This window comes from Leuresthes tenuis, unplaced genomic scaffold (assembly GCF_036924035.1).
Source record: "Leuresthes tenuis unplaced genomic scaffold, fLeuTen1.0.hap1 SCAF_4, whole genome shotgun sequence".
NCBI lineage: Eukaryota > Metazoa > Chordata > Actinopteri > Atheriniformes > Atherinopsidae > Leuresthes > Leuresthes tenuis.
In genome coordinates, this window is record NW_027325358.1 from 4150508 (window position 1) to 4165476 (window position 14969).

At 42.3% G+C, this 14969-nt stretch overlaps 1 protein-coding gene across 1 annotated transcript; it reads right to left on the reverse strand.

Annotated features, from left to right (window-relative positions):
- Nucleotides 1-759: 759 nt before the first annotated feature.
- card14 (caspase recruitment domain family, member 14) lies at nucleotides 760-14969 on the reverse strand. The gene is made up of 20 exons (XM_072384178.1): nucleotides 14521-14969; nucleotides 14043-14180; nucleotides 13638-13963; nucleotides 11881-12039; nucleotides 11665-11784; nucleotides 11164-11289; nucleotides 9167-9316; nucleotides 8954-9076; nucleotides 8466-8566; nucleotides 7987-8039; nucleotides 7733-7793; nucleotides 5920-6136; nucleotides 5710-5836; nucleotides 4563-4803; nucleotides 4401-4464; nucleotides 4197-4317; nucleotides 3947-4111; nucleotides 3346-3464; nucleotides 2419-2534; nucleotides 760-1682 (listed from the first exon to the last, which is right to left on the reverse strand). Exons 1-20 carry the CDS (start codon nucleotides 14732-14734, stop codon nucleotides 1475-1477), a joined length of 2949 nt encoding a protein of 982 aa, XP_072240279.1. The 5' UTR covers nucleotides 14735-14969; the 3' UTR covers nucleotides 760-1474.

Genomic DNA, 14969 nt, shown 5'->3' on the forward strand with positions numbered 1-14969 from the left:
GACTCCCTTTAACCTTTTAAAGTGATCTAAACTTATTTTTGTGCATTGGCTGTTTTACACAGACTTTCACTCCAGTTCTTGTTCCTGATCATTTTCAGAGGAATATGTTTTGAAGTACTGGAGACACACAGCAAGTCTTTAGTCCCATAACCTCGGCCTGACAGTGAAAGCTGGAACTTAACTAACTCGAATGTTTGCACATCATTTAAATACTTCATGCCATCATGTTCTAGTTTTGTTTGCTTCCTGTTTGATCTTGTATTCCTGTTGAGTTTTACTCCCGTTTCTGTGTTACACCTGTTTTCAGGCCCCTCTGTACAGACCAGGGATGTCCACATCCGGGCCTCGAGGGCGGCTGTCGTGCAGGTTTTAGAGGTTTCCCTGCATCAACACACCTGATTCAGATCAAGGCATCACTAGCAGGCTGCTGCAGAACTTTTGAAGAGATCCATTTCATCTGAATCAGGGAAACATCTAAAACCTGCAGGACAGCGGCCCTCGAGGCCCGGATGTGGACATCCCTGGTATATACACTCAGCTGATCCTTTGTGGATCTTTTTCATGTGCTCCCCTGTTTTTATTTTCTTCAGATCTGTTGGCAGTCTTCTCAGTTCAATCTGTTTCTTCTCACTTTCTCCCACAGTCTGTTTAATCGGTGAAAGTCTCTCCTGTTCTCCTGCATTTCTGCTGCTGACAAACCCGAGACAAAGCCGTCACCAACATGAAGCTTTGAAATGTAAATGAACACGAACCAGTGGATATTGCTACATGCTTTATTGATGTAGACAGTGAGACATGTTAACTCCATCTTAAATTTCACAGAAATTCACAGAGATTTGATGTTTTTAGCTGTTGTGCCGACTGAATGTTTTTGGATTCTTGTCAGACCAAAATAAAACATCCAGAGGAAGAGACGGATAGCAGCAGCTATAAAGTACAATTATTGTCATATTTGTTATGAACCCATGATGAAGGATGCACAGCTTTGTATCCAGATCCTTTGTTTTCCCTTTTCTTCATCCCAAAAATAATCCTATCGTTCATATATTGAATAAACATTAGAATGACTGGATGCGCTCTCATGTGGAACAGAAGTGGATGTGATGCAGATGTTGGGCTTTAAAAAGAGTCCCGCATATTCCTCATAATAAGGAATGGTCAACAACATGTTGTTGAGTCTGAACAACAACAAGTCTGTGTCCTCAGAAGACACTACACACTTGCTTGTTATAAACAAATACCTAAAAAAGAAAGAAAATGTAAAGATATATTCGTCTGTACAGCTCTGAACCACAGCTGCATTCACACTAAAAACTTTAATTTATCTATTTAAACAGTATCATGGATACATACTAATGTTTACAAAACATTCCTTGTAAAGCTTATCTATACTGTCATTACACTCTCAATTTATGTTAACAAAGAAAAAACTGATAATCTAAAATTATTACTATTTTCCCGATTTATTTCCCCGTCACCACAGGTCCGGCTCCACCCAGACGATCTTCTTCTGCTCCTCCCAGATGGTGGTGCGCAGGCTGGTCAGCAGGGAGGTCTGGTCACACCAGGAGTCCGGAGACATGCTGTTATACAGACACGGCAACTTGTCCAGCAGCGGCTCCTCGCTCCTCGAACACGCCAGCAGCTGCTCCTCTGACTGCCCGTGACGCTGCAACTTTGACCTAAAACCGTTGGAGGAAGTAAGCAAATAAACAAAAACACAGAGTTTCACATTAGAGGCTTTTGTTCGTTGGTGTTTGGGTTTTAAATTGTCTATACTTGCAGGATATGACATCATATCAGTCTATTTCAAATATGTACATCAAGTCTTTTACTGGGGGGGAAGTGTGGAAGTTTACTGAGAATAAGCTGGATCTCTCCAAAAGCACTTTAACAGGAGCGTTTAATATAAATCCCGTAAAAAAAGAGTAGAAGCTTCTTCTTCTTGGCTCTCACCAACTGATAAGACCCATAAAATCCAAAACACTATGCCAGTGGTTCTCAATTTCGGTCCTCATGACCCACTGCCCTGCATGTTTTCGATGTTTCCCTCCTGCACCACACCTGATTCAAATGAATGGCTCCTTATCAGTTAATGCTATGCTAACATGCTAACATTCGTAGATGGGAAATAGGAAACTCTTCCAAGTCAGCAACCTCTTGCAGTTGATCATTTTTAAGAAACTCTCTTTAAGAAAAGACTTGCAGCTGCTGCAGGACGTGAGAAGATCGTAAACCCACTTTTCTCAACGTTTACGCGCTTTCATTCCATTTCGATTTTATCTATAATTTCTTGTTTTTGCCTTTTTTTAGTCTATATTTTGACCTGCGTCTGTTGTGCAAACTACATCAAATTTCTTGGTTATTTTAACCTAATACAACTGCAAACAAACAGTAATTGAAATGCGACAGATTTACCTCAGTTTACGTGCACTACGTGCACACTGACCGATGAAGATGATGATGGGGAAGATCTTGAAGCGGTGCAGCCGACGCACACAGTCGGGTCCCAAAGGCAGCACACAGTGAATCCCCTGTAAGACGTAAGAGACAGAGAGACCTTCAGGGACAGTCTGTTTATTCAGATTCTGAGACATAACAATTAATACTTGATCAAACAAAATTTCTGACATCAGTCTAAAAGGAGCTTTTGGTCGCCAGCTTTAAAGTCTTCAGGGAAATGTGCACAAAAAGTGCAAAAAAGAGCCGTTGCACATCACAATTTCCTTATCAAGGAGAAGTGTTCATATTTCACTTAATAAATGACACCAATGATGATTGGATGGAGATAGTTTGCTCTCAGGTGAACCCTTGAACAAACATTAATGGCTAATTGCACCTACCCGCTAAAACCCTGCTTTAATTAAAGGAACAGCACGCCAAATTTCATTGCATCTACCTGTAAACCGTGAAGCTGCAGGTTGAAAACGATGTAAAACCAGGCTTTTGTTTGTTTGGTTTGTTATCTTTGGGCATAACGCTGCAACAGGTGTGTCATATCTTGATAAATCATGTTTTCAGTTAACCTGATTATCGACCTTGAGCCTGTTTTTTGACCACGATTATTGCCTTATGTGTTTGTACATTTGTTGTACTATCTAGCACTGTCTGTAAACTGTTTGAACCTCCACCTTTGTGTCTGAGCCTGCATTACGAATCCTTCTGTGTGCCCACCCTGATAGGATGAGCACGTGACAGCTGTAAATAATCTATAAATAGCTTTTTCAGTGGTTACCGGCACACCGTGACTCTTATTTTCATGCAGTCCTACACTAACAGAAACAGTTATAATGTTATATTGCCTTTCTGGCGGTGGATTAAATGTTAAACCACATGTTTTCTGACCTTCTTCATGACTTTCTCAACACTCTGCACGGTGTAGCAGCTGTTTCCCCCCGACTCACACTCCTCCAGGATCTCGGACCTCTGGAGCCGGACTGCATGTTCACTGGAGCTCAAGACCTCTGAAGACCAGAAAGGGACAGATCAACAACAAAGATAATGTGTGGTGTTATCTGAAGCATGCATTATTTGATTTTCTTCTGTACAACCTGTGTTTTTCCCTAAATGTTCTCGTCCTTTGTTGTTGTAATGATCAAACTTTCCCACAAACATCAATAAACTCTCATTTGTCCTTATCATTGCAGGGAACACATTTACTATTTATAGCGTCTGCGTTTTTTATAACTATTTATCCACAGAGTTTATTTCCTTCCTGGTTTACAGCAACAGACAAAACCATAAAAACGTTGAACACTGTAAAGTATGAGACATATGTTGACAGAGCGAGCAAAACACACGTCCATTACAGCGTAAAATTGGAAACAGAGGAAGTGATGCATCTCTTCAATAAAACATCACGTGGCAAGTCAGACGAATTAATCAGAGCGTGTTTCCCCAGATGAAGAAGAAGGATGTCAACAAATAACAACGCTGCGCTTCTTACCGGGCTCACAGCGCTCAAAGCCCTGCCAGTCTGCCAGCTTCTTGTCGAGCATGCGTCCCAGAACGGAGGGCAGCAGCAGCACAGGCCGGCAGATGGGTGGGTAGTGGGGGGTGACCAGCGTGTAGGGCATGAGGGTTACGCAGCATTTGGACGGAGACGGAGCATCTACGGTTAAAAGAGCAGATATAAGTATTCCCTTCAAAACACTGCGAACGCAACATGAGATAAAAAGAGGAATTTTCCGACTGACCGGACTCTGCGCTCTTGGTCTTTTCGTCCTCAACGCTGACCCACAGCGGGTTCCTTCCCTGGCGGCCCGTGCTGACAATCCTCACAGCCTTATCTCCGTTCTGGGCGACTTCACGTCCATCCTGGTGGAAAGAAGAAACATCCCAGAAATGACTCGGGTGTCGGGTCAGGACAGAGGGTGGTTGTCTTCAGGGTCATTTCTTACCTTTCGACACTTTTTGGTTTGGAAGTTCATATCTTCAATTGCTCGAATCAGGAGTCGCTGCGCCCTGTGACCACAGAACATATTTTTCAATCAAAATTTAAGTTGGCTTTGATGGATTTAAGCTTTTCGTGCTCCACTACTTGCTGGCAGCAGTGCACACACCTGTAATAATTAGGCACGGTTCCTCCCTTCAGGTCCAGCAGCTGACAGGGGTGAACTTGGCTGGCTTGCCACAGGTCTTCGGTGCTGGCAGGTTTTGTGTTTGTAATATGAAGGATGTCATTGCAGGTCACAGCTAAGGTTCCACCGGAGCCGGCAGGGATGGATAAATTGACACGGACGTAGAAGGAATCTCCGGACAAGGTCTCACTGTTCTCCAGCTGCTGCAGCAGCGCCTCGTAGTCTGAACAAGGCAGAGGAGGACATTAAATCCTCTGCAGCACCACTGTAAATAATTCATGGTGTAGACACAGTCCTGATAATGTTAAGAAACCTTCAGATCCTATCATTTATAATGAGATTCCAATCTTACCTGTAAAATGTGCTACCCTCACCACACCCAACAACAACTTAGGCCTTACTTCTATATCCCCAAAATATCTGATGAAGGAATTACATAGACTGTAGAGAACTTAATGTACTCGACTATCCAGTTTTCAACCATGTGAGCTCGGGGGAGAAAATGCTCGACAGCTTCCTGAGTATTTCACAGACGAAGTGGTGACAGCTCTCTAAAACCCTCAGTCCTGACCCTTTTTTTAAAGTTTAAACAATACATTTACTTATATTCAAGAAAACTATTCTGATTAATATTCTAAAAACTCCTATGATGAACTCACGGTGTGATGCAAGGCAAAGACGGGCTCATAAACACAGCCGGTTCATCATGTCATTTCCTCGTGTAACAAGCAGTTGGCTCACGTGGCAGCTGCTAATCCCTTTAATCTCAAGAGAAACAATCAACTTCCTGAAGACTTCAGATGAAACCATAAACTCTTATTTTCAGCTAAAAACAGAAGCAGAATTCGATCCCTTGACCCTACCTCTCTGAGTTCCTGGGAGTAGATACCCCTTTTCTTTTGGCAGCGGAGGCCACCACTCTTACAGGACTCTACTCTTGCCTGTGTTCATGTACATGTTCACAGTAAATAGTTTGGGAAATATGGGAGGAATGTAACCCGGTGGATTATTTTAGCTTCAAGGCTAAAGGATCGTAACAGCTTCACTAAAAGTTGTTTAGAAACTATTCTTAATGCCACGTACGTTTAGGTCGAAGCAAAGCGTCTGCAGTTTAAATGCTGGGACGTACCATCTTGCCTGGGCCGGAGGGAGAGGTGACAGAAACCAGAGACTTGGCTGAGAGCCCACGTAGCTTCCTCTAAAGTGGAGTCCTCCAGCACCATCCTCAGAGCCTTCTGGTTTTGTTCGTACTTCACCTGCAGAGCAGATGAGATGACATGATGAGAAACACCTTCACAGCAGGCAGAATAAGTAACTGTTTAGGCCCAGTTTCATTTACCTCCACAATCTGCGCCCCGGGGCTGATCCCGACGTTATGGGCAGCACTGCCTTCGGTCACCTTGTGCACAAACACCCCGGTTTTGTTTCCCCCAACAACCGCCAGCTGACTGAGCAGCACCTCGCCCTGGAAGGAGATGCTGAGAACACGGCCGTTGAGACGAATCGCTTTTGGACGAGAACGCACCAGGAAGGGAGGCGCTGAGGTTCTCAGGAGGCTGGTGGGACAAGAAAATAAGACGAGGAAGTGACTGAACCGTTCCTGCAGCTGTTTTACAGTGAAGTCCTTCATCTTAAAGCTTATAGGTTTTATTTAAAATCCTTTAGAAGCCAGTCTTTGTCTTTATATTGAGCCTGAAGACACTTCCAGTGGGTCGTTAGACCGGATGGAGCAGGATTACCAAAAAAGGTGGAGTGCTGTGTAAAAAGTAACAGAAAACAGAAACTCTGCCTCTCTAAGGTGCTCTCTATGCACCCAATCACGCCACTGACCTGCTGCTAATTAACCTGACCAGTTGCAACATGTTCCTCTGCTTCTTCCGTCTTTTGTTGCTCCTGCCCCAGATTATTTGAGACGTTTTGTTGCCATAAAATCAAGATAAGCTAATGTTTGTCTCACTTTAAACATCTTTTATGTTTTCTGTGTTCCTGATGCTCAAATCATTGCATTCTGTTTTTATTCTGTCTTGGAGTCGGGTTTGTATTTTGCCTTTAGCCTGATGCTTGGTACCATGTTACCTTTGTATTTCACTGACATTCGGCACTGCTGTGCCTAATTACATCCTGAAATTTTGCATGAACATATCCATATTGAATATGTGATGTGCATTTGTTTGCTACTACTGCACATAATTACCTTTCCTGTGTCTCGCCTCCTTGTTTGTTGTTTTTCCCTCTGCACTTATCTGCAAGTATCGATGTCTGGAGCTGCGTGTTTCTTATCAGCAGGTTCATTTTTTGGTTTTGGTTATTTTCTTCTTCTGCTGACGCTCACATCAGCGGATTCTGCCAGATGACCACTGCTCCTGAGTTTGGTTTTGATAGGGTTCTGACATGTTTTTCCTCAACGTAAAGCTACTCAAGCTGACTATTTGTTGGAAACTGGCACCTTTTAAATGAAAATAAAATAAAAGTTGAATTAAATCCTGCACAATACATCGTTTCAGGGAATCAGACACCCACAGACATCAGCTGATTCCTCAGTCAGATCAGTCGTTCTGCTCCACTGAGGCTGCAAAAAAACCCTCCCTGCTCTGAATTTGATGAATTTGTAGGATAAGTATAAAGACTGCAATGAGCTCTGTTGAAGTGACATGACGTTGGACACCTTTAAACTCTCTTTGTAAAGTCCTTTGAGGCTCCAGCTGATCAATGAGAACTTTGATGCATGTCCTCAAGGGATCCCAGTGAATCAAAACAAAAAAATCTAAATAAATGAGGCTTTGATATGAGAGAGAAAAATACTTTAACATGAGTATTGTGTTGAGTTGGAGGAGTATTCCTTCAGATGAATAAGTCAGCACTTTGGCATCAGTAGTTGTTTAATTTTGTAGTCCAGTTGGTGGGACTATTAAAAATATATGCTGCTCACTGGCTGTGCTTTTTATATATTCTATTAAATATGTTAGTACATGGTTTGTAGGTATGTTGAGATCAATTTACCAGCAGTTTATTGTTGATTTTAAGCCCCTGAATTTCCACCATTTCTATTGATCAACTTGTACTTTGACATTGTTTCTTTTTAACTGATTAAAATGCCTGTTAACATGAAAATTCTCCTGAAAATACACTCGTTTATACTGAGTCCTGCTTACCCGTAAGAGCTGGAGCCGCCCGTGGAGACGAGCCGGGGTGTCTTCTTGTCTTCACTCCCCACTAAACAAAAAGACACTGTGTGATGATTTGGCATCAGGGTTGTTTCCCAGGAAATAATATGCCGGTGTTAATGTGTCACCTTACAGTCCTGGCAAGGATCCAGTATCAAACAATAAGTGATGAAAGTCCTTCCAAACACCAGCAACACACTCCACAGAAATACAAACACTCTATTGGTAGTTTTAATACATACCATCAGGAAGGAAGACAAAGTCATCCAAAGAATCCGTCTCTGCAGTTTCCAAACTGTGACCGAAAAAAGAAAAACACTGGCATGAACATTTTAATTATGTACATTTAAGTGCCTCACACCAAGTGTTCTTTCATGGGAAAGTGAATGTGAGATTAGTTGTTCTACAACTAATTATAGCCTTTTGATGCCGACGCTGAATTGTCTGTTAATGCGTTAAACACAAATGTTCCAAGACTCTGAGTCGTTCTGAAAAAACCTATAAATCTAATGTCAACTTCATGGCACATTTCTGTGTTCTTTAATGTACTCTTGATTTTTTTTTTTGTCCCTCTTGTTCCTGTAAATCTATACTTCACCTTAAACTCATGTAACAACGACAGAAAGGAATGCAGAGACAACCCTCAGGTTCATCCGTTCTGCTGGGAGTCTTTAAAATGCTGCACATAACTTCCCTAAAACAAGAAAAAGCACACACACACCTGCTGTCTGCATACAGCACTTCCTCCCTCCTGCGCAGAGACTCTGGACTGGGTGGCTGAGCGTTTCTGGACCGGACGCTGCTCGCCACGGGATCTTCACTCTACACTCACAGCAAAGTAAAACCAATGAAGAACACTGAGACAATCAAGAAAAACATTGAAATGAGGCAATAAAATTAGTCAACTTTACTCCACAGAAAAAAAGATGAGAAACTGGTAAGTTTTAAAGTGTAAAGAATGGGGTTCGTTTGTGTGTTATTGATAGTTTTAAAGCTTGGCTTTTGCTGCAGAGGCAACACCTGATGGTTAAATCACAGAACATTTGTGTTGGAGCAGCACAGGCCATCACCAACCAGGCTGCTGAACAAATGCAGATTTCACTGAAGTTCTGGAAGTATGAGGTCAGGCTTGAGCTGTTTAACTTCAAAGATTCTCTCAATATCAGACCAAGGGACAGCAGGCGAAGCACATTTTTCACAGTCACTCACCTCTGAATTGCAGGAACTAAATGAGACGGGGTTAAGCGCATCCATGCGGCAAAGTCTGCGTCTGCCAGGGAGGGGGATCTTTTCACAGCTGGACCCCAGCTTCTCCCAGCTGACCTCCTTCTCCTTTGACCAAAACACAAAGACAGTCACTTATGGTGTTTTTTTCTGTGTGTATTGTGTTTCTATGTGTTCTGAAAGGTGCTGAAAAAGTACATCAGAGCTGTGTTGCTGTTCTCTGGGGCTGGGTTTGGCCTGAAGGCTGAACACCGACTCCTGGAGCTCCACCAGTTGGCTCCTCAGGGTGTCCTTCTCAGCCAGGATGCGGGCAATCATGGCCTGGGCTTCATCTCTGGATAGGTACGCCTTAAAATACAGGAAGAAGTTTAACTCCTCGAACACAGATACAGTACACTGGCACACAATTAACACCCAGAGGCAGTTAAGACACATGGAAAATGCTTCGTCAGCATAACTGCAACGTTAAAACTTGTTATGCAGCTCCTGTAACTTGACATATATGCATGCTCGTTTGAGTCTGGCATTGTTTGAAAGAGTGAGGACTGCCATCAAGATTCAGGTGGAATGCAGGTGGAAAATATGCAGCTGTGGAAACAGCTTTCTACATTTCAACACATTCATGTGAACAATGGAACAATAGACAATGGAAACTTCACTGTGAGTGAAGTCGGAGGAATCTGTATTCCTCAGATTAACATGTACTTCATACACGTGTCTGAACACGGATGAACTGTAAACACACTGTGGTTACATATGTTACATTTAACATTGAAAAATCGTCCATGTCCTAAAATGAGATAAATACAACCTCAGAAGAACAACAACATGTGAAATACTACACTGCTTGTAGCAGTCTCTCTCATGCATTTCAGTCAGGCTGAGGTCTGGACTCTGACTGGACCATTGCAACACCTTGATTCTTTTCTTTTTCACACATTCTGCTGTAGATCTGCTGCTGTGTTTGGGATCTTTGTCCTGTTGATGAGCCAGTTTCAGCCCAGCTTTAGCTGTGGGACAGATGGCCTCACATCTGACTCTAGAATACTTTGGTATCCAGAGGAGTTCATGGTGGACTCAATGACTGCAAGGTGCCCAGGTCCTGTGGCTGCAGAACCAGCCCAGATCATCAGCCCTCCACCACCGTGCTTGACAGCTGGTATGAGGTGTTTGTGCTGATATGCTGTGTTTGGTTTCCTCCAAACGTGCTGCTGTGCATTAGGACCAAACATCTCCACTTTGCTCTGGTCTGTCCAAAGGACATTGTTCCAGAAGTCTTGAGCTTTGTTCAGATGCAGCTTTGCAAACCTAAGCTGTGCTGCCATGTTCTTTTTAGAGAGAAGAGGCTTTCTCCTGCAGCCCTTCCAAACAAGCCATCCTTGTTCAGTCTTTTTCTAACTGTGCTGTCATGACCTTTAACCTTTAACATGCTAACTGAGGCCTGTGGAGTCTGAGATGTAGCTCTGGGCTTTTTCAAGGTTTCTCTACTGTTTTTATAGAGGTGTTTACACTCACTGATGATACATTAATCAGTCCAGTGATCAGCAGCAGCTGGCTGCTACTTACCCTCCCAATTCTTGTGGAAGCAGTAAGGGTTCACTTAGTTTTTCAACACACTGCTTTTGTAAAATAAATACTGACACAGTGTGTTATGTCATGTGTTGTTGTTGAGGTTATAATTTCTTCATTTTAAGACCCAGTAAGGACCAGATGACTTTTCATTATGATAAACCTTTGAATTTAAGTGTGTAACATGGTGTGTTTGAGCTTAATTTTTATGAGCAACATGTTGTTTCTCGGACATGATGCACATTGTGGACATTCTGGCTGATTCTCTTTCAGAAAGCAGGCTTTTTAATCGCTTTCATCATGACACTCATCAACAGGAAGTCGTGAAAATGTTCCCTTTTAGTTTAAGAATGCAGCTCAGTAACAAAAACACTATCTTCGTGCAGTGTGCCTAACGAAGGAAAGTATCTGCACACGCACAGACACAACAGGAAGTCACAGAAAGTAAGTGTAAGGAGGGCAGGTTGATAATTGATATGTTCTGTAACAGCACTGATGATAAGTAACATTTAAACAGGAAGTAAATGATGGTGGATCCATGAAAGGAAACACTCGGCTTAAACTGAATTAATATATACCAAACATGTAAAGTATGAGTAATAAATAAGTGTTCATCAGCTCCTGACCTGGTCTCTCTCTGCCTGCAGCTCTCTGCTCTGGCTCTGGATCATCGTGCACTTCTGCTGGTGCATTTTACAGTCCAGGGTCAGCTGCTGCACCTGAAGGCTCAGGCACTCCTTCTGATCCAAGAGCTGAAAAATGAACAGACATTACTCCAGTGGGTTTCGTGGCTACATTATCCATTTACAAGATGTGACAAGAGAGTCAATGTGCTGCTCAGTCTCTGTGTTGTAGTGGTAACTAGAACATTTCTGAAGAAATGTTGATGGGTGCCAAGCTGCTGCCCGTCCAGTCAAGCAATATATGATCATAATCCAGTCTGAAATATGAGATTCTGGCTTGTTCTGGTGAAATCTGCCTGCTTTAGACAGCATGAGTGAGGGAAAGCACAGAGAAGGCCTGTTTAAGCCAGAGAGACACAGAGGAGGACAGGCTGTTGCACATCATGTTAGATGTTTGGCTGAATGTGCACGTTGTTTCCTAAACCATAATGGCTGCTCACATACCCCTTGTTTGTCTCTGAGAAGCTTTTCGTTCTCTTCTCGGTAGCACCTGAGTTGCTCTGCAAGCTGCACCTGACTGTCTATGGCCTCCGCCAGGTCCTGGGCCAGGATGTCCCGCCGAGCCTGACGGGGCAAGCAAATGAGACTCAACATGAAGATCTGAGCAGCTTCTTCCACTGCCTCAATAATATCAGGGAAAAGGATGATTATTCTTCTTACTGGGTCCAGTTTTTCTGCCTTCGCCAGCTGGCAGCGCAGACTCCTGACTTCCTCCTGCAGCTGCGGGGTCTCAGGAGCAGAAACACATCTGATGGAGCGCCGCTTTTGGAAGTCATTCTCCATCTGAACACTCTGAAGCTCAGTCTGCAGCTGGTACACCTGCCACCACAAGACAAACAGCGCTGATCGGGCTGCACAGATGATGTTCCTTCTGAGTTCTTCTGACAAGTTAAAAAGGTTCATATAACCAGAAGTTCTGGCTGAGCTCGTGTTTCTGACAAATCGGACCAAAAGTGTTTCTATTTCTAATTCTATTATTGATCCTACAGAAGATAAACAGGATTTTCAGCCCTACTTCTGAGAAATATACAATATTCTCACTGCTTTGATGCAAATCGTTGCTTTTTAAATGATTGTTTTACTACTTTGGGCTCATTCTATGATAAAAGCAGCTCATATTCTCTCTGTAGAAGAGATTAAAAGTATAATTGTTATCTGCCCACACACTGAGTTATATGATAGAATAATACAAGTAACACGTCCACAAAGATTAAAAATAAGAGGATTTACACATTAAGATACATTTACAGTGTGAATCAGACAGTTTTATACTTATTCTGACTTTTTTTATACTGAAGAACATCTGTTTGTCTTTGCATGGAAGCAGTCTGACACATAAATCACTTAAAGTAGAAATATCCTTTAAATAGAAAAGAAGCTGCCAGACACAGAGGATCCTGCACACTTTCCTCAACTTTCTAAGAATCTTTTATCAGACCTTATCTTACAATGTGGTTAAATTCCACAAGTGTATTCTGTTCTAAAGTTTTCATAAATGATCCGAAATACATACAAAATGATACGAATGGCCGAATAAATACGCTTATATGATAATAAATGTTTCTAAAATCAAAAAACAAAATAATTCACCCATAAATGATTGAATAGAATGTGAAATTAATACATTTTTCTGCTTTGATTTTTAACTGCCTGCATTTGAGCTTGTGTTAATGTTGCTATTTATCCATTTTTCTAATTGGAATATATCTTTTTTTTTTTTTAATTGTTTTTCCTGTGTTCACTTCTGTATTTTTTCATTGACATCATATTTTTCCCTCAAAATGATTAATTTATTCATTTTATTTTGATCTTATCATTGATTTAGTTTTATTTATAGATCTATGTGCCTGTCTGTCATTTCTTTTTTGCACTTTCGCCTCCATTCATTTCTCCAAGCACATCTAATTTCCTTTCTTTTAACATTTCTTGTCTCTTTTCCCCTCCTGTCAGGGAAAACAAAAAGACAAATGACAGAGAAGTAAAAACATCTATAAAAAAATATATTGAAATATTAAAAAACAAAACCAGAAATAAATCATTTTGAATAATAAATACATGTGTAAAGGAAACTAAAATAGAAATAAATGCAGGAATAAAAAATTAAACCCGGCAAAATGTATTTATTTCACATTCTCTTCAATTATTTTTGCATAAATTATTTTGTTATTTAATTCTAGTCGCATTTATTATCTTATAAACGTATTTATGTATTTTTGGAGTTATTTCAGATTTTGACAGCTTCAGTCCTCCATATCAGGCACCATCCCAGAGCTTCTCTTTACGCTGCATATGTTGCTCCTAATCAAGCAACAACTATCATCAGTCCTGTCACTGACCACTGATCTCACTCATTTGTCTTGAGGGATGATAGTTTTGTTTTTCAGACCAGGAGAAGAACTTCACAGGCCATCACTGACCTGCAGGTTTTGGTCGTGGAGCCGCTCGTTCATAGCCGATTTCTCCTCGATGGCAGCTGTGTAGCGGATATACAGATCACACTTTTCATCCTTCAGCTTGGTAATCTCCCGCTGCAAAGAACACAAGTGTCTCTGCATCCGTTCGTTATCAGACTGAAGGGATCTGGACTTCTCCTCCTGCTCCATTATCTGTCCAAGCTCTGACTCCAGGGAGGCGCAGCGGGCACTCATTCTGCCAGCCTCGCTGCGGGCCTCCTTCAGCTCATTCTGCATCCCTGTTACTGCTCTGATGAGATACTCAGTCAGCTCTGAGTACTTAATCAGCCCTGTGAGGACAATAATGTAGTTGAGACAAACTGCAAGTGAAAAAAGATGCAATTATTCCCTGAAAATATGGCCACTGACCACTGAATCTTGACGGCTCTGTGCTGGGCTTGCGTCCGGTAACTTGGGTGTAAAGCGTTGGGTAATGTATCATCAGGCTCTCGAGCAAAGCTATCGCTCCATTCCTTCCCTGACTCCTCAGCATATCCAGCATGTGGCCTATAAACAACACACTGTACTGTGACTTCATTCTTAACAGCAATCCCGAGATTTTAGTCAAATTCAAGCCATGAACACATTGACATCAGTTAGATATTTGCTTTATAAATGCTTAGATCAAAAGTTAAAATATTAAAGCTTTCACATGCTGGTTTTAGCCCTTTATTGTACTACAGGTGTTCTCTCATCTCTTGTTCATGCATCCAAATAAGATGCATGCATCCAAACCAAATCAGGAGAAGAAGAAATAAACAGAATAAACTTGTTTAAAATCCACAAATTGCGGCCCACAACAGGACTTCTGAAGCTAATGAAAATGACTTAAAGTTGCGAAACTTACTGGTTCTCATGCAGCGGTTTGTGAGGCTGTGGCAGGAGATGATCTCGTCCTCGTCCACCTCAGTGAGAACCCTTGCCTGCCTCAGGTACGGGATCAAGATGCACGGCCGTACTCCTAAAGAGATCCTGTGGCGGTTGTCATTAATCAGGTCCCACAGCTCTTCCTCGCCCATTTCCTTCGGGTCTGGACCCTCGGGAACACACTCCCCTGCCATCCTGAGTGTGTTTGAAAAGTAATCGTTGTTGCCTGCTGGTGTGCAGCTGAAGCCGATGGCGCGCGCACACTCCGTAGGAAATCCGTAGACTGCGTGGAGGGCGAAGAGATGGTACTATAACAGTAAGCTCGGGCTCTTTCCACACCCTCTGAGAGCTCATTCAAAAGAATGCGGTTGTGTTTGTGTGTGGGCGTGTAGAAAAACCTGTGAGACAAGACCAGTGTGTTGCAGCACA

Excerpts from the sequence above, each read along its gene's own strand:
- card14 (XM_072384178.1), bottom strand. The coding sequence starts at position 14,734 with ATGGCAGGGGAGTGTGTTCCCGAGGGTCCAGACCCGAAGGAAATGGGC. Across the intron at positions 11,290-11,664 it reads TTCTCAGAGACAAACAAGGG|CTCTTGGATCAGAAGGAGTG; the intron begins GTATGTGAGCAG and ends TTCATTTTTCAG. Across the intron at positions 4,804-5,709 it reads CCTCCGGCCCAGGCAAGATG|ACTACGAGGCGCTGCTGCAG; the intron begins GTACGTCCCAGC and ends TGCCTTGTTCAG.